The sequence below is a fragment of the Salvelinus sp. IW2-2015 genome, linkage group LG13, assembly GCF_002910315.2.
Source record: "Salvelinus sp. IW2-2015 linkage group LG13, ASM291031v2, whole genome shotgun sequence".
NCBI classification, from domain to species: Eukaryota; Metazoa; Chordata; class Actinopteri; order Salmoniformes; family Salmonidae; genus Salvelinus; species Salvelinus sp. IW2-2015.
In genome coordinates, this window is record NC_036853.1 from 40,044,963 (window position 1) to 40,064,682 (window position 19,720).

A 19,720-nucleotide genomic window follows, 5' to 3' on the forward strand; every position below is an offset into this window, starting at 1 on the left:
CTGCGTGGTCCCATGGTGTTAATACTTGCAAACCTTTGTTTGTACAGATGAACGTGGTACCTTCAGGCGTTTGGAAATTGCTCCCAAGGATGAACCAGACTGGTGGTCTACAATTTATTTTCTGAGTTMTTGGCTGATTTATTTAGATTTTCCCATGATGTCAAGCAAAGAGGCACTGAGTTTGAAGGTAGGCCTTGAAATACATCCACAGGTACACCTTCAATTGACTCAAATTATGTCAATTAGCCTATCAGAAGCTTCTAAAGCCATGACATCATTTTCTGGAATTTTCCAAGCCGTTAAGCTGTTTAAAGGCACAGTCAATTTAGTGTATGTAAACTTCTGACTGACTGGAATTGTGATACAKTGAATTATAAGTGAAATAATCTGTCTGTAAACAATTGTTGGACAAATTACGTGTGTCATGCACAAAGTAGATGTCCTAACCGACTTTCCAAAACTATAGTTTGTTAACAAGACATTTGTGGAGTGGTTGAAAAACAAGTTTTAAATGACTCCATCCAAAGTGTATCTAAACTTCCGACTTCAACTGTATATACCGTAGATAGAATGATTCAGACTGTAGTCGTGACAAAGAAACACACGACTGTCTGTATCTGTGAGAACGATGAGGAAGGACCCTTCCCTCACATAAATCTACTCATGTTCAGACTCCGTTGTATAAATTACAGGCCTTGAACCAGGAGATATGAGTAAAACTTCTCAAAGTAGCCTCTTCTCCTAAAGCCTGCATTGAATATTCCACAAACCATTCCTTTTGGATATGACTTAATTGTTTTTGAGCAAGGAAGGTTTGACACAGGCGTACYGAAGCAGGGAGAGAATTCTTGGCATATTTTACTTCCCTCGCTGCCTCCATAAACAGTCATAAACATTACTGTACTGGCCATAAACCGGGGCGACATATTAAAGCGTCACTCTCTCTTTAACCCATTCTCTCTTCTTTATCTATCTCTCTTTCACTCCCACTATTCATATTTCTTACATGTGCTTATTTCCTTTCAACGGCAGTCTCTCAGTTGTCTATCAACAGTCCTGTTTTTTCTTTCACTGTTTTTCTCCTTCTCCCCTTACTCTTTCTGTGACTCCTCCTTCCACGCTTTCTTGGCATCTCTCAGTCATGTGGGCACTCTGTTCAATAAATATTTGCTGAAATATGAGCTTACCATATGAGCTGTGACTAAGCCTGCTCTCAAGAAACACACAAAGACTCACACACACAATTATAAACAGCACCCCAGACAGTTTTGAAGCATGGCAGATAAGYCAACACTTATCTGTGTCTGTTTATGGTCCATTTTATGACCTTATTTTCTCCATGTCTTGGTTGAATATTAACTTTTCAGTATCTCCACCTCACCACCCCTTGTGCCTCCCTCCACACACACCCAACTAGTAATATCAAATAGGTATAATATATTGCTTTACATTAGGGCTCGGTCTACCTAGCTTTACATTCATATTAGTTCTCTATTGAGTTTTGTTCTTAGTGATTGTTATGCTGTTTATGTGGCTGTTTTCTTCATCATAGTGTTTACAGATGGTGTTTGTTTCCAGAGGCCAAACCTCCCTCCGCTCCCTCGCAGAATTCTACTGACGGCACATTTTACACAAACATTACAGTGCAATTTAATGTGTTTACAAGATAATGCCTGAAAGGAATTGTCTGTATGTTTCAATATGTAAATATTGAGGAGAGATGTTTGGAAGATGTMATTTACTTCACCACTTACATTCCATGGGTTGTAAACATTAGCTAAACGAATTCAAACAACAATTATATTTACGTGTGATTATTATTATWATTTTTTAAACATTAGAACACCCATATGGTAGAGATATGCCTTATTTCTTATACAGTCTATGGCCGAGATGCAATATTGAAAGACCCGTAAGACAAACGTTTGGGTTAGTACTGTTTGTCCTCGCTGCCAGTCCGTAGTAGGCCTTGACACGAATGAAAGCTCACAAACTACCAAAGGTAGGGAGATAGWCTGAATGTATAGTTCTAAACATTTTGTATAACAATTTTCGACTACTTACCAAAATGTAACTTTACTCCACAAAATAAACTGCGTTTGGTTGTTGATAAAAGGAAAGGTCACGTTTAAGGCSTCATAGAAGCTAGCTAGCTATTTAGCCAGCTAAGCTAGCTTGCGAACGTTAGTTGGCTTGCTAAATTTTCTAAATTTAGCTGGCTAGTTTCCTCCAATATGTTCGTTCTGACCACGTTAGCTAACTCTTGCAGACAACTTGTCAGTACAAAGTAAATGTGACATAAGTTGCGAACAATACAGCTAACCTTACTGTTAGCCAGAAGATTCTAACGTTGCGCTTGTTTACATTGAGCTGCACTGGGGTCAGAACGCAATCATGGTTAGATTAAAGGCCCATTGCAGTCAACGTTTTGTATATATATATACCCACACTATGTAGTTGTAATAATATTGTGAAAAGGATAATGCCTTTGGTGTAAGAGCTCTTTGAAAAGATCCAGGCTGTATCACAACCGGCAGTGATTGGGAGTCCCAAAGGGTGACACACAATTAGCCCAGCGTCGTCCGGGTTTGGCCGGTGTAGGCCGTAATTGTAAATAAGAATTTGTTCTCAACTGACTTGCCGAGTTAAAGATTACATTTTAAAAAGGACACCTGAAATTTCAGCCTGTTTTGGTGGGATGGAGTTTTGGCCTGCCTGGTGACATCAAATTGTATTAGTCAGATGTGCCAAATGAAATGCTTATTTACGAGGCCCTAACCAACAGTRCAGTTTCCCCMMAAAATATGGATGAGAATAAGAGATATTTACAGAACAGCAGTAAAAAATAACAATATATACAGGGGGGTGCCGGTTAGTTGAGGTAGTATGTACATGTAGGTAGAGTTATTAAAGTGACTATGCATAGATGAAACCAGAAGAGGGGCAGTGGTGTTTGGGGGGGCAATGCAAATAGTCTGGGTAGCCATTTTGATTAGATGTTCAGAGTCTTATGGCTTGGGGTAGAAGCTGTTTAGAAGCCTCTTGGACCTAGACTTGGCGCTCTGGTACCGCTTGCTGAGCCGGTAGAAGTGAGAAGCATCTATGCACTAGGGTGGCTGGAGTCTTGGACAATTTTAGGGCCTTCCTCTGACACTGCCTAGTATAGAGGTCCTGAATGGCAGGAAAAGCTTGGCCCAGTGATGTACTGGGCCTGTTGCGCTACCCCTCTGTAGTGCCTTGCGGTCAGAGGCCGAGCAGTTGCCATACCAAGCAGTGATGCAAACCAGTCAGGATGCCTCGATGGTGCAGCTGTAGCACCATTTGCAGGACTACATGAGAGGGAATGTTTTTTCGTGCCGCTTCATGACTGTCTTGGTGTGCTTGGACAATGTTAGTTTGTTGGTGAGTGGACACCAAGGAACTTAAGCTCATGCTCCAACTGCAGCCCGTCATAAAATGGGGGCGGCTTCAGTCCTCTTTTTCCTGTAGTCCACAATCATCTCCTTTGTCTTGATCACGTTGAGGAAGAGGTTGTTGTCCTGGCACCACACGGCCACGTCAATGACCTACTCCATGTAGGCCATCTCGTTGTTGTCGGTGATCAGGCCTACCACTGTTGTGTCATCTGCAAATGTAATGATGGTGTTGGAGTCGTGCCTAGCCGTGCAGTCATGAGTGAACAGGGAGTACAGGAGGGGGCTGAGCACGCACCCCTGAGATGCCCCTGTGTTGAGGATCAGCGTGGCGGATGTGTTGTTAGCTACCCGTCAGGAAGTCCAGGATCCAGTTGCAGAGGGAGGTGTTTAGTCCCAGGGTCCTTAGCTTATTGATGAGCTTTGAGGGCACTATGGTGTTGAATGCTGAGCTGTAGTCAATGAATAGCAATCTCACATAGGTGTTCCTTTTGTCCAGGTGTGAAAGGGCAGTGTGGAGTGCAATAGAGATTGCATCATCTGTGGATCTGTTGGGGCGGTATGCAAATTGGAGTGGGTCTAGAGTTTCTGGGATGATGGTGTTGATGTGAGCCATGACCAGCCTTTCAAAGCACTTCATGGCTACAGACGTGAGTGCTACGAGTCAGTAAYCWTTTAGGCAGGTTACCTTAATGTTCTTGTGCACAGGCACTATGGTGGTCTGCTTAAAACATGTTGGTATTACAGACTCGGACAGGGAGAGGTTGAAAATGTCAGTGAAGACACTTGCTAGTTGGTCAGAGCATGCTCGGGGTACACATCCTGGTAATCTGTCTGGCCCTGCGGCCTTGTGAATGTTGACCTGTCTAAAGGTCTTACTCACATCAGCTGCGGAGAGCGTGATCACACAGTCTTCCGGTACAGCTGGTGCTCTCATGCATGTTTCAGTGTTATTTTCCTCGAAGCGAGCATAGAAGTAGTTTAGCTCGTCTGGTAGGCTCGTGTCACTGGGCAGCTCTCGGTTGTGCTTCCCTTTATAGTCTGTAATGGTTTGCAAGCCCTGCCACATTCAACGAGCATCAAAGCTGGTGTAGTATGACTCGATCTTTGTCCTGTATTGACGCTTTGTCTGTTTGATGAATCGTCGGAGGGCATAGCGGGATTTCTTATAAGTCTCTGGGTTAGAGTCCCACTCCTTGAAAGCTGCAGCTCTAGCTTTTAGCTCAGTGCAGATGCTGCCTGTAATCCATGGCTTCTGGTTGGTGTATGTACGTAAGGTCACTGTGGGGATGACGTCATCGATGCACTTATTGATGAAGCCAATGACAGATGTGGTGTACTCCTCAATGCCATTGGATGAATCCCGGAACATATTCCAGTCTGTGCTAGCAAAACAGTCCTGTAGCTTAGCATCTGCTTCATCTGACCACTTTTTTTTATTCATCTAGTCACTGGTGCTTCCTGCTTTAATTTTTGCTTGTAAGCAGGAATCAGGAGGATGGAATTATGGTCAGATTTGCCAAATGGAGGGCGAGGGAGAGCTTTGTATGCATCTCTGTGTGTGGAGTATAGGTGGTCCCGAGTTCTTTTCCCTCTGGTTGCACATTTAACATGCTGATAGAAATTTGGTAAAACTGATTTARGTTTCCCTGCAATAAAGTACCCAGCTACTAGGAGCGCCGCCTCAGTGTGAGGGTTTTCTTGTTTGCTTATGTAGAAATACAGCTCATTCTATGCTATCTTAGTGCCAACCTCTGACTGAGGTGGTATGTAAACAGCTACGAAGAATACAGATGAGAACTCTCTCGGGTAGGTAGTGTGGTCTACAGCTTATCATGATATACTCATTCTCAGGTGAGCAATAGCTCGATACTTCTTTCGATATAGTGCACCAGCTGTTATTTACAAAAATACATTGTCCGCCTGCCCTTGTCTTACCAGACGCCGCTGTTCTATCCTGCCGGTACATCGTATAACCAGCCAGCTGTATGTTGATTTTGTCGTTGTTCAGCCACGACTCTGTGAAGCATAAGATGTTACAGTTTTGTTTGTCCCGTTGGTAGTTTAATCTTCCCTGTGACTCGTCGATTTTATTGTCCAAAGATTGCATGTTTGCTAGCAGAATTGAGGGAAGTGGGGGTTTATTCGATCGCCTCCGACTTCTCAGAAGGCAGCCCGCTCTCCGGCCTCTCTTTCTCCGCCTCCTCTTCATGCAGATCACGGGGGTCGGGGCCTGTTCCCGAGGGAGCCGTATATCCTCCGTCTCGGGCTCGTCAGAGTYGTGAAAGAAGAAACAGGATTCTGCTAGTCCGTGGTGAGTAATCACAGTTCTGATGTCTAGAAGTTATTTTCGATCGTATGAGACGGTAGCGGCAACATTATGTACAAAATGAGTAAAAAAAATAAGTTACAAACAACGCAGATAAATAAACACAATCGGTTGGGGGCATGTAAAACGTCTGCCTTCTGCTCCGGCTCCATCTTACATTCACCAGGTGGTAAATTAGTTAATAGACGAATGGGCGGTATTAGATTATGCTGAGCTGTAGGGCACTGGTCTATGGCCCGTGATGTGAATGGGAAAAGCGGTGAGGGAGGAGCACCTTTCTCAAATTGAACAGTAATCTACACCGCGCGGTCGTGTTGTCAACAAGGCAGCATGGTACATCATCCAGTAACATACAACCTCTCGCGTTTTTATCAAAAGCAATCACTTTTGAATGTGATCACAGAATCCTACTCATTACTCCACGTGCTTTAAATACGTCACTTTTGTTTTGAGCCAACTTCCCAGTGGGCTTTGAATGGGGCACATGGCTCACGCACGGGAGGCAGCACGGTTCCAAAATGAATGCAATCAACTTTCCCCGGTTGCAAAACATGCCTATCTGGGCGCCCAGGCCAGATTAATCGATTCCCTTCAGTAAGCAAGTGAGTTTCAAACCTCTCTGCCAATAACAGAAAGTTTCCCATTTTCCCCGCCCCACATAGACCACTCCCAGACAGTCCTAACAAAATTCTTGCTTGAGAAATTGCTATTTGCTAAGAAGCTATTTTTGTTTCTTGTTGACCATTTTAATTGAAAACAGTCACAGTAAGGTACTTAATGGTTACCCAGAAGTTATTTGATATTGAGAGAAAAATGTCAGCATTGGACCTTTAAGACACCGTGGAGGCAACGCAAGATATGGATCGGAAAACCTACTTCAATGCAGGGATGGGATGTTACACTTTACTCTAAATTTGACCTACAGTTGAAGTTGGAAGTTAACATACACTTAGGTTGGAGTCATTAAAACTMATTTTTCAACCACTCCACAAATTTCTTGTTAACAAACTATAGTTTTGTCAAGACGGTTAGGACTTCTACTTTGTGCAWGACACAAGTCATTTTTTCAACAATTGTTACAGACCAATTATTTCACTGTATCACAATTCCAGTGGGTCAGAAGTTTACATACACTAAGTTGACTGTGCCTTTAAACAGCTTGGAAAATTCCAGAAAATTATGTCATGGCTTTAGAAGCTTCTGATAGGCTAATTGACATAATTTKAGTCAATTGGAGGTGTACCTGTGGATGTATTTCAAGGTCTACCTTCAAACTCAATGCCTCTTTGCTTGACATCATGGGAAAATCAAAAGAAATCAGCAAGACTCAGAAAAAATTGTAGACCTCCACAAGTCTGGTTCATCCTTGGGAGCAATTTCCAAACGCCTGAAGGTATCACGTTCATCTGTGCAAACAATAGTACGCAAGTATAAACACCATGGGACCACACGCGTTCTGTCTCCTAGAGATGAACATACTTTGGTGCTAAAAGTGCAAATCAATCCCAGAACAGCAGCAAAGGATCTTGTGAAGATGCTGGAGGAAACAGGTACAAAAGTATCTATATCCACAGTAAAACGAGTCCTATATCAACATAACCTGAAAGACCGCTCAGCAAGGAAGAAGCCACTGCGCCAAAACTGCCATAAAAAAGCCAGACTACGGTTTGCAACTGCACATGGGGACAAATAGCGTACGTTTTGGAGAAATGTCCTCTGGTCTGATGAAACAAAAATAGAACTGTTTGGCCATAATGACCATCGTTATATTTGGAGGAAAAAGGGGAAGGCTTGCAGGCCGAAGAACACCATCTCAACCGTGAAGCACGGGGTGGCAGCATCAGTTGTGGGGGTGCTTTGCTGCAGGAGGGACTGGTGCACATCACAAGAAAGATGGCATCATGAGGACGGAAGATTAAGTGGATATATTGAAGCAACATCTCAAGACATCAGTCAGGAAGTCAAAGCTTGGGTCTTCCAAATGGACAATGACCCCAAGCATACTTCCAAAGTTGTGGCAAAATGGCTTAAGGACAACAAAGTCAAAGTTTGGAGTGGCCATCACAAAGCCCTGAGCTCAATCCCATAGAAAATTGGTGGGCAGAACTGAAAAAGCATGTGCGAGCAAGGCCTAAAAACCTGACTCAGTTACACCAGCTCTGTCAGGAGGACTGGGCCAAAATTCACCCAACTTATTGTGGGAAGCTTGCGGAAGGCTACCTGAACTTTTGATCCAAGTTAAACAATTTAAAGGCAATGCTACCAAATACGAATTGAGTGTATGTAAACTTCTGACCCACTGGAATGTGATGAAAGAAATAAAAGCTGAAATAAATAATTCTCTCTACTATTCTTCTGACATGTCACATTCTTAATAAAGTGGTGATCCTAACTGACCTAAGACAGGGAATTTCTTATCTATGATTAAATGTCAGGAATTGTGAAAAACTGAGTTTAAATGTATTTGGCTAAGATGTATGTAATCTTCCGACTTCAACTGTATATCCAAACTGATAAATCGAGAAGATTGAAATACTGCTAGTTTTCCGGAAAACTACCCTTTTTGTCCTCATGCTAGCTAGCAGTAGCCACTGCCACCGTTTTGGAATAGCAGTGGCAGCCAATCAGCTCATTTGTTGTTTTACGCAACATGTCATTCTATAATGGCTGCTGTGGCTCCTGCTGGATAGCATGAGGACGAAAAGGGCAGCTTTGAAAATAAGCAGTCGTTCAATCTTCCCGGTGTAACAGTTGGGATAATGGGACAATTCGGAGCACAACACAATTTCTCATCCCCAGAGTGTTATTCTRACCATGATGACGTTCCGACCCCAGTGCAACTCATTGTAAACAATCATAACGGTAGGGTCGGAATCTGCTGGCTAGCTATCATGTGTGCAAGGCATGTCTATCATGTTGCTGCTTAAACTCAAGTGAAACTAATTTGATGAATGCATTTTGGACATCTCGTTACCACAGGCAACATCATGTCRGCGGACACCAAAATCGCAGAGCTTTTAACAGAGCTCCATCAACTCATAAAGCAGACGCAGGTAAGTCTCAACCAATGGTTTCTACACCCAAGTGCTGTTGTCATCAGGAGCACTGACCAGTAATTCAGGTACCACAGTGGAGGATGGTGAATTGATGAATAAATAGCTACCAAGCTAGTTATATTCAAATGTGACTCCAATGATTCATATTTTTACATCATGCCATCATAGGGATTGAAGTCACATTTGGGAGTAATGTAATACCTAGCAATACAGAATAGGAATGATATTCAGAGATCAAATTAAATCTCATTGCCAAACATCAATCACTGTAATACATTTACATTTTGTGTGCACATTGCATGTTATTCTTGCTGATATATTGCATCATTTTGCACCTTTGCAACAACCACATTGTAATATTAATCCCTTTCATTCTCTTTTTCAGGAGGAGCGGTCGCGCAGTGAACACAACCTGCTCAACATCCAGAAAACACAYGAGAGGATGCAGACTGAGAACAAGAGTGAGCCTCTACCTCACCTCCCCACATTCCCCTTTTTCCATCAACACTGCAACACTATTTTATAACTCTTCATATTACTGTTACACACTGTTTCTAGTTATGTATCGTCTGGCTAAGCCAGACACACACACGTCATGTTCTTCTATCCTCGTGGGGACCTAAAATTAATTTCCATTCAAAATCCTATTTTCCCTAACCCCTAAACCTAACCCTTACTTGTAACCCTAAACCTTACCACTAACCTCTTATCCTAATTGTAACCCTAACCCCTAAGATTAAAATAGCCTTTGTCCTCATGGACGTGGGAAATGTTACGATCCTTGTGGGGACATTGGGGCTTTTAGATCCCCATTGGGGCTTTTAGATCCCCCCCCCCACACACACACACACAGTGTAATAAGGTGTTATTCTTGTCCCCGTCTCCCCAGCCTCCCCTTATTACCGGACTAAGCTGAGGGGACTCTACACCACAGCCAGAGCAGACGCTGAGGCAGAGTGCAGGTCGGTAGCCTACACTTGAAAAAGAAAAGGAGAGCCGCACACTCTAGGAGCTCAGATGCAATAATTGAATAACCTAATAACCAACGTTTCGACAGACAAGCTGTCTTCATCAGGGTAGCCTACACTGATATCCCTATGCCCCTTGCCCTATGCCCCTTGAAGTGTCCACTGATCTGATATGGTAGGTTTGGTGTAAGCCATTTAWTGTTTCCTTTCACCYAWCCAACTGTGGTAGTTCAGTGTTTGGATGTGTTTTTGTCTTGCGTTCAGAAATCATCACCACCATGTGGAGTAAGTAAGTACAGCTCCATTCCAAAGAAATAAGTCGGGYGCCACTCTTTCTCTCCCACAGTATTCTTCGTCATGCTCTCGACAAAATTGCAGAGATCAAATCCTTATTGGAGGAGAGGCGAATAGGTAAGAATGGCTGTGACTGAATTYTCATAACAGCCTACATCCTATTTAGGAAGGAGAGGAGACGAGAATAAGCCACTGTTAACTATTGAGATGCAGCCCATGCCTCACTCTTTCCTCTCTCTCCTCTCCCCCAGCGGCTAAGATGGCAGGGGTGAACAGCGACAATGACCCCCCCAGGAAGACCATGCGGAGGGGGGTGCTGATGACGCTGCTCCAACAGTCAGCCATGACGCTCCCGCTGTGGATTGGCAAGCCAGGAGACAGGTAGGGTCTGATGATTCAGTCTCTCCTGAGCTCAGTATAGTAGTGCACAACATTTTACAATGGGAAACAAAAATCTGTGTTCTTTTTTTTGGTTGTATTTTTCACCCTAATTTCGTGGTATCCAATTGGTAGTAGTTACAGTCTTGTCTCATCGCTGCAACTCCCGTATGGACTCGGGAGGCGAAGGTCGAGAGCCATGCGTCCTCCGAAACACAACCCAACCAAGCTGCACTGCTTCTTGACACACTGCCCATCCAACCTGGAAGCCAGCCGCACCAATGTGTCGGAGGAAACACCGTACACCTGGCTACCGTGTCGGCGTGCACTGCGCCCGGCCCGCCAYAGGAGTCGCTAGTGGGCGATGAGACAAGGATATCCCTGCCGGCCAAACCCAMCCTTAARCMGGACGACGCTGGGCCAATTGTGCGCCGCCCCATGGGCCCCCCGGTCGCGGCCGGCTGCGACAGAGCCTGGACTCGAACCCAGACTCTCTAGTGGCACAGCTAGGACTGCGATGCAGTGCCTTAAACCACTGCGCCACTCGGGAGGCCAAAATCTGTGTTCTTGTTGTGTACATTTCAAGTTCAGTACCCCCCCCCATTTCTTTTCCACCTGCCCCTTTTTTCTGTCCTCCATTACTATATTACTCCCTAACACCCTCCATCCTTCCCTGTATCCCCCTCTCCTCCAGTCCTCCTCCCCTGTGTGGGGCGATGCCAGCCAACAGTGACTATGTGGCCAAGCAAGGGGACAAGGTGGCAGCGCGGGTCAAGGCCGTGGACGGAGACGAACAGTGGATCCTGGCCGAGGTGGTCAGYTACAGCCACTCCACCAACAAGTAACTATCAGCAAATCAGCTCCAGCCACTGTTAGCCAATCAAGTACAGCCATGTACCACTGTTACCAATCAACTACAGCCTTTAACASTTTTAGCCAATCAGCTACAACACAGACTGTCTTGAGTTGTATTTTTTTGCTCTATCCTTCAGGTACGAAGTGGATGACATTGATGAGGAAGGAAAAGAGTAAGTCAATGTCTTCATTTTCTATATTTCTCTTCCTACTATTTTGTCTTGTAGTACATTATATTTTRTTATGAAAATCTCACCTCGGATATAATGACAATTATCTACTCTGCTTCTTATCWCCCACCCTCCCATCCTCCTCCTCCAGGAGACACACCCTGAGCAGGCGGCGTATCATCCCCCTACCCCAGTGGAAGGCCAACCCAGAGACGGACCCGGAGGCCCTGTTCAGTAAAGACCAGCTGGTACTGGCCCTCTACCCTCAGACCACCTGCTTCTACAGAGCCCTCATCCACACACACCCACACCGGGTGAGACAAGGAAAGGGAGAGGAGAGGAGCGGGGGGGTGGGCTGATTGGCGTAATTTGAATACATTTTATTTGATGACGAAACTACATAAAGCTGGTTCAGAGATAATGTTACTGTACACCAAACCCTGCATCCAGGCAGGCCCCTCGCTTGGCAGCTTCCCCTCCAGCAATCCTAACCTTAACCATTATTGGGGAAAATGCTAAACTGACCCCAAATCAGTGAACTCTGTTCTCTCCACTAACCACCATGCTCTCTGCTCTCTCAGCCCCAGGACGACTACTCAGTGCTGTTTGAGGACACGTCGTACGCAGACGGCTACTCCCCGCCCCTCAACGTAGCTCAGAGATACGTGGTGGCCTGCAAAGAGAACAAAAAGAAGTAAAGAAGAGACTGATGAAGAGGAGAAGAAAGAGAGGAGTCAGGAGAAATCAAGGGGACTGTGACTGAAGATACTGTATTTTGTCAGACTTGACAAGTGTTCCTAGACAAGTGTTTCCAACCACCCCCCTCCCCAGAATAACAATGGATTCCATACCTTAGCCACACGTATGGACACACTGAGGGCGGGTTTTAAATAAAATAACATCAAATCAAACTTTACTTKTCACATGCGCCGAATACAAGTGTAGACCTTGTAAGATGCTTACTTACAAGCCCTTAACCAAAGGTGCAGTTCAAGGAGAATTATTAAAATATTTACCAAATAAAGTAAAAAGTAACACAATAACATAACAATAACGTGGCTATATACAGGGGGTACCGATACCGAGTCAGTGTGCGGGGGTACAGTTTAGAGGTAATTTGTACATGTAGGTAGGGGTGAAGTGACTATGCATAGATAATAAACAGCGAGTAGCAGCAGTGTACAAAACAAATGGAGGGGGGTAATAGTCCGGTGGCCATTTGATTAATTGCTCAGCAGTCTTATGGCTTGGGGGTAGAAGCTGTTAAGGAGCCTTTTGGTCCTAGACTTGGCGCTCAGGTACCGCTTGCCGTGCGGTAGCAGAGAAAATAGTCTATGACTTGGGTGACTGGAGTCTCTGACGATTTTATGGGCTTTCCTCTGACACCGCCTCTTATATAGGTCCTGGATTGCAGGAAGCTTGGCCCCAGTGATGTACTAGGTCGTACGCACTACCCTCTGTATCGCCTTACGGTCAGATGCTGAGCAGTTGCCATACCAGGCGGTGATGCGACCGGATCATTGGTCATTGGTGATGTGGACACCAAGGAACTTGAAGCTCTCAACCTGCTCCACTGCAGCCCCGTCAATGAAAATGGGGGCGTGCTTGGTCCTCTTTGCTCGGTGATCAGGCCTACCACTGTTGTCATCAGCAAACTTAATGATGATGTTGGAGTCTTGTTTGGCCACGCAGCCGTGGGTAAACAGGGAGTGCAGGAGGGGACTAAGTACACACCCCTGAAGGGCTCCAGTGTTGAGGATCAGCGTGGCAGACGTGTTGTTGCCTACCCTTACCACCTGGGKGCGGCCCGTCAGGAAGYCCAGGATCCAGTTGCAGAGGGAGGTGTTTAGTCCCAGGGTCCTTAGCTTAGTGATGAGCTTTGAGGTCACTATGGTGATGAAAGCTGAGCTGTAGTCAAATGAACACCATTCTCACATAGGTGTTCCTTTTGTCCAGGTGTGAAAGGGCAGTGTGGAGTGCGATTGAGATTGCGTCATCTGTGGATCTGTTGGAGCGCTATGTGAATTGGAGTGGGTCTAGGGTATCCGGGAGGATGCTGTTGATGTGAGCCATGACCAGCCTTTCAAAGCACTTCATGGCTACCGATGTGAATGCTACGTGGCGGTAATCATTTAGGCAAGTTACCTTCGCTTCCTTGGGCACAGGGACTATGGTGGTCTGCTTGAAACATGTAGGTATTACAGACTCAGTCAGAGAGAGGTTGAATATGTCAGTGAAGACAATTGCCAGTTGGTCCGCGCATGCTTTGAGTACACGTCCTGGTAATCCATCTGGCCCCGTGGCTTTGTGAATGTTGACCTGTTTAAAGGTCTTGCCCACATCGGCTACCGAGAGCGTTACCACACAGTCATCCAGACCATCTGGTGCTCTCAGGCATGCTTCAGTGTTGCTTGCCTCGAAGCGAGCATAAAAGGCATTTAGCTCGTCTGGTAGGCTYGCGTCACTGAGCAGCTCGTGTCTGGGTTTTCCTTTGTAGTCCGTAATAGTTTAAGCCCAGCCACATCCGACGAGTGTCAGTCGGTGTAGTAGGGTTCAATCTTAATCCTGTATTGACACTTTGCTTGTTTGATGGTTCGTCTGAGGGCATAGCGGGATTTCTCATAGGCGTCCGCGTTTTGTGTCCCGCTCCTTGAAAGCGGCAGCTCTAGCTTTTAGCTCGATGCGGATGTTGTCTGTAAATCATGGCTTCTGGTTGGGATATGTACGTACGGTCACTGTGGGGACGACGTCGTCGATGCACTTATTGATGAAGCAGATGACTGAGGTRGTATACTCCTCAATGCCATTGGATGAATCCCGGAACATATTCCAGTCTGTGCTAGAAAAACAGTCCTGTAGCGTAGCATCCGCATCATCTGACCACTTCTGTATTGAGCGAGTCACTGGTACTTCCTGCTTTAGTTTTTTTGCTTGTAAGCAGGAATCAGGAGGATAGAATTATGGTCAGATTTGCCAAATGGAGGGCAGGGAGAGTTTTTTATGGATCTCTGTGTGTGGAGTAAAGGTGGTCTAGAGTTTTTTTTTTTTTTCGTTGCACATGTGGCATGTTAGTAAGAATTTGTTTTGGGACGCTATCTGTGAGGCTCAGTCAATGTAGGGAGTTGTATTGATATCCAACGGTGTGTTATGGCTCATCTGTTTTGTCATTGTGAGACGTGCAGGATGTTCTGTCTGTATTTGCCTGGTAGTGACATGACTATGCTTCTTGTGGAATGAGCTATGCTGCATGTGTTTTAATATTTTTTTWAAATATATTTTGTAGCAGGCTCAAGGGTGTGGGGTTGCCACATCACCAAGTTCAATAACAAAACATGCATTAGTAGCACAAATAGAATGCAAATGGGAAGTTTATTAGGGGTTTTGGTACACTGGGGAAGAGAGGGGAATTCACCAATCACCACAATCCAAAAGCCGTTTTCCAGGGGTAATTCTCACACTCGGGTCCTCAGCCAATCCGGTCCGGTACACAAGGGGGGTAGTGCAACAGTCCAGGTCACAACGGGTAATCTCACAGATAGTGTTCTCTCTTTTCCMACTCTTTATAACGCTCTTGATTCTCTCCTACTCTGCCCCTTTGTGCAGGCTGCTTCCTCCTCAAAAAGCACGCTGCTTTATCCCCAAGCACTCCCTGGCTTAACGAAACACAGCCTTTCCTYGTTGGGGCAGGAAGTCCATATAAGGCCCGGGGGTGGAGCCAACGGGCTGCCATATATCTCCCCTCAATAACAACGCCCCTCACCTCTCCCTGCCATCTGCTGCAATGTTAACAAAAAACAATGTTTTTCATTTGTATGTTGACTAAGGACACTGACTGAGTAATAATAAACCGTTTTTATATTCAGTACCAGTCAAAGGTTTGGACACTGTGGTGGTTATTTCTGTATTATCAAATGAGAAGAGACAAACTTATCACACAAGTCAGAGTTATACTTAATCAAAAATCTTTATTCACTCAATAAGGGAGCAAGGTCACTACATGCACACAGAGTGAATGCAGTGAGAGCTCAAATAATACAGACGCAAGGGGTTTATATAGAAACCCAAGAACTGCTTAGTCATGGTTGGTTCCACCCCTCCCCAGCAGATCAAGGCAATATAAGCTACCTTGTTTTCTTCTTGTGGCCAGGTGTATCGGGTCATAGCGCACCAACAAGTGATAACGTTAGTTCTGTTACTCCTTTCTCTACCAAGCCAGCCTCCGTTCTCTTCCATCTCCCCACAGCTGTGACCTTGGAAGATAGTAAAAGAACAGGATTGGCTGAAGAACTGTGGTCACTTCTCAGAGGCTCTTTGTCTTATGCCGTGTGATCAGGTTACTCAGAAGCAAATAGAAATTGAAACAATACAGGTCTATCTGTTCCTCAAGTATATCTCTATCCCATGTCCTTGACTACACACCTAGACCAACTGGTTGGAGTTAATGTGGAAGAGATTAACCATACTTTCTCAGAAGCACAGCATTGGCACTAAAGAAATGTCTTTACTGTCGTTAAGCATATTAATTGTTAACTATTAATATTAAACAAAAAAGGTAAATACATTATTTTTCTCTCACAACACCTACTCATTCAAGGGTTTTTCTTTATTTTTACTATTTTCTACATTGTAGAATAATAGGGAAGACACCAAAACTATGAAATAACACATGGAATGTTTAACCAAAAAAGTGTTAAACAAATATATTTWATATTTGAGATTCTTCAAAGTACCCACCCTTTGCCTTGATGACAGCTTTGCACACTTGTCATTCTCTCAACCAGCTTAATGAGGTAGTCACCTGGAATGCATTTCAATTAACAGGTGTGCCTTGCTAAAAGTTCATTTATGGAATTTCTTTCCTTAATACGTTTGAGCCAATTGTTGTGTTGTGACAAGGTAGGGTTGGTATACAGAAGACTTGGCAAAAGACCAAGTCCATATTATTGCGAGCACAGCTCAAATAAGCAGAGAAACAACAATACATCATTACTTTAAGACATGAAGGTCAGTCAATACGGAAAATTTCAAGGACCATGAAAGTTTCTTCAAGTGCAGTCGCAAAAACCATCAAGCACTATGATGAAACTGGCTCTCATGAGGACCGCCACAGGAAAGGAAGACCCAGAGTTACCTCTGCTGCAGAGGATAAGTTCATTAGAGTTACCAGCCTCAGAAATTGCAGCCCAAATAAATGCTTTACACAGAGTTCAAGTAACAGACACATCTCAACATCAACTGTTCAGAGGAGACTGTGTGAATCAAGCTTCACTAGTCAAATTGCTGCAAAGAAACCACTACTAAAGGACACCAATAATAGAGACTTGCTTGGACCAAGAAACACGAGCAATAGACATTATACCGGTGGAAATCTGTCATTTGGTCTGATGAGTCCAAATGTGAGATTTTTGGTTCCAAGCGCTGTGTCTTTGTGAGTCGCAGAGTAGGTGAACGGTGATCTCTGCATTGTGTGGTTCCCAGTGTGAAGCATGGTGGAGGAGAGTGGGGTGCTTTGCTAGTGAGACTGTGATTTATTTGAATTCAAGGACAACTTAACCAGCATGGCTACCACAGCATTCTGCAGCGATACGCCATCCTATCTGGTTTGCGCTTAGTGGGACTATCATTTGTTTTTCAACAGGACAACTGACCAAACACAACCTCCTGGCTGTGTAAGGGCTATTTCACCAGAATGAGAGTGATGGAGTGCCTATTAGATGACCTGGCCTCCACAATCACCCAACCTCAACCCAATTGAGATGGTTTGGGATGAGTTGGACTGCAGAATGAAGGAAAAGCAGCCAACAAGTGTGTGTGGGAACTCCTTCAAGACTGTTGGAAAAGCATTCCAGGTGAAGCTGGTTGAGAGAATGCCAAGCGTGTGCAAAGCTGTCATCAAGGCAAAGGGTAGCTACTTTGAAGAATTTAAAATACATTTTAAAAAATGTAACACTTTTTTTGGTTACTTTATGATTCCATATGTGTTATTTCAAAGTTTTAATATCTTCCGCTATAATCCTCAATGTATAGTAAAAATAACAATAGTAAAAATAAAGGAAAAACCCTTGAATGAGTAGGTGTGTCCAAACTTTTGACTGGTATTATTATTATATATAATATATTATATATATATATTATTTAGGCTCTATTTGAGTACACTTTATTTGCTAGAATATAGAGTAGACTGTTCAATCTCTTCAAGAAATCAAATTTTCATAAATTATTTAAGATGACATATCAGATGACAGTAGTGTTTTTCCTTTGTCCTTGAAAGCAAGGAAATAATTTCCCTATGGTTCTAAGATGAAGCATCTTAATTAGGCTAAGTTCATTGTTAGAACCATAGGATGTTCTAACGATTAACTTAACCTTAAATGTTTTGGGAAACCAGGTCCAGAACAGAAATAACGACAGTACAGCATAAAGATAGGCTAAAACTGCTTCTCAATAGAAATCCCGAAGCCCATTTGTAGGCGATGTCATAGCGATGTTGGCTAGCAAAGCTCATGCATAGAAACACATAATCGGGTCTAACCGGTTGTCTCGTGCCGAACTGCGCATGTGCAGAGCTTGAAATCAATGGCACTCCTTGGATTAAAGTTGTTTTTGACGAAAATGTCAGTTTGTACATTTCACGAGGTTGGAGTAATAACATCCGGTGGTGTAAAGTACTTAAGTAAAAATACTTAAAAGCAATCACATTTTATTTGTCACATGCGCTGAATGTCTTAGTGTGCTTGGACCATGTTAGTTTGTTGGTGAAGGAACTTGAAGCTCTCAACCTGCTCCACTACAGCCCCGTTGAGAATGGGGGCGTGCTCGGTCCTCCTTTTCCTGTCGTCCACATCATCTCTCTTTGTCTTGATCACGTTGAGGGAGAGGTTGTTGTCCTGGCACCACACGGCCAGGTCTCTGACTCCTCCTATAGGCTGTCTTGTCTTTTGTCGATGTTCACTGTTGTGTCATCTGCAAACTTAATGATGGTGTTGGAGTCGTGCCTGGCCATGCATCATGAGTGAACAGGGAGTACAGGAGAGGACTGAACACACACTGTGAGGCGTTGGGATCAGCGTGGCGGATGTGTTGTTACCTACCCTTACCACCTGGGGGCGGCCCGTCAGAGGGAGGTGTTTAGTCCCTGGTCCTTAGCTTAACGATGAGCTTTGAGGGCACTATGGTGTTGAACGCTGAGCTGTAGTCAATGAGTGCATTCTCACGTAGGTGTTCCTTTTGTACAGGTGTGACAGGGCAGTGTGGAGTGCAATAAAGATTGCATCATCTGTGGATCTGTTGGGTGGTATGCAAATTGGGTGGGTCTAGGGTTTCTGGGATAATGGAGTTGATGTGAGCCATCACCAGCACTTTCAAAGCACTTCATGGCTACAGACGTGAGTGCTACGGTCTATGGTCATTTAGGCAGGTTACCTTAGTGTTTTTGCCACAGGGACTATGGTGGTCTGCTTGAAACATGTTGGTATTACAGACTCAGACAGGGAGAGGTTGAAAATGTCAGTGAAGACACTTTCCAGTTGGTCAGCGCATGCTCGGAGTACACGTCCTGGTAATCCGTCTGTGAATGTTGACCTGTTTAAAGGTCTTACTCACATCGGCTACGGAGAGCGTGATCACACAGTCGTCTGGAACAGCTGATGCTCTCATGCACTGCATGTTTCAGTGTTACTTGCCTCGAAGCGAGCATAGAAGTAATTTAGCTCGCCTGGTAGGCTCGTGTCACTGGGAAGCTCGCGGCTGTGCTTCCCTTTGTAGTCTGTAATAGTTTGCAAGCCCTGCCACATCCTACGAACGTCGGAGCCGGTGTAGTACGATTCGACCTTAGTCCTATATTGATGCTTTGCCTGTTTGATTGTTCGTTGGAGGGCATAGCGGGATTTCTTATAAGCTTCCGAGTTAGAGTCCCGCTCCTTGAAAGCGGCAGCTCTACCCTTTAGCTCAGTGCGAATGTTGACTGTAATCCATGGCTTCTGGTTGGGGATGTACGTACAGTCAGTGTGGGACGACGCGATCAATGCACTTATTTGTGAAGCCAGTGACTGATGTGGTGTACTCCTCAATGCCATCGGCAGAATCCCGGAACATATTCCAGTCTGTGCTACAAAACAGTCCTGTAGTTTAGCATCTGCTTCATCTGACCACTTTTTTATTGATCTAGTCACTGGTGCTTCCTGCTTTTAATTTTTGCTTGTAAGCAGGAATCAGGAGGATGGAATAATGGTCGGATTTGGGGGAGAGGGTATGATGT

General features: G+C 44.5%; 1 protein-coding gene and 1 long non-coding RNA gene across 4 annotated transcripts in view; one reads left to right on the plus strand and one right to left on the minus strand.

The window, feature by feature from the left end:
* Nucleotides 1-2,334, minus strand: part of LOC111971449 (uncharacterized) — a 16,261-nt gene extending 13,927 nt beyond the window's left edge. Inside the window, exon 1 of the long non-coding RNA XR_002878261.2 lies at nt 2,065-2,334. This is a non-coding gene — a long non-coding RNA (uncharacterized lncRNA). The remainder of the gene's footprint in view (nt 1-2,064) is intronic.
* Nucleotides 1,913-15,345, plus strand: LOC111971448 (SAGA-associated factor 29). Of its 3 annotated transcripts, none has more exons than XM_070446262.1 (11): nt 1,913-2,002; nt 5,630-5,727; nt 8,722-8,795; nt 9,184-9,259; nt 9,688-9,760; nt 10,113-10,177; nt 10,312-10,441; nt 11,133-11,279; nt 11,431-11,466; nt 11,615-11,777; nt 12,045-15,345. In XM_070446262.1, exons 3-11 carry the CDS (start codon nt 8,730-8,732, stop codon nt 12,159-12,161), a joined length of 873 nt encoding a protein of 290 aa, XP_070302363.1. In that variant the 5' UTR covers nt 1,913-2,002; nt 5,630-5,727; nt 8,722-8,729; the 3' UTR covers nt 12,162-15,345. The 3 variants fall into 3 exon arrangements, with proteins under 3 accessions (XP_070302363.1, XP_023853997.1, XP_070302362.1); XM_070446261.1 differs by having other exon boundaries at nt 1,939-2,002; nt 5,517-5,727; XM_023998229.2 differs by lacking the exon at nt 5,630-5,727 and having other exon boundaries at nt 1,935-2,002.
* Nucleotides 15,346-19,720: the final 4,375 nt, after the last annotated feature.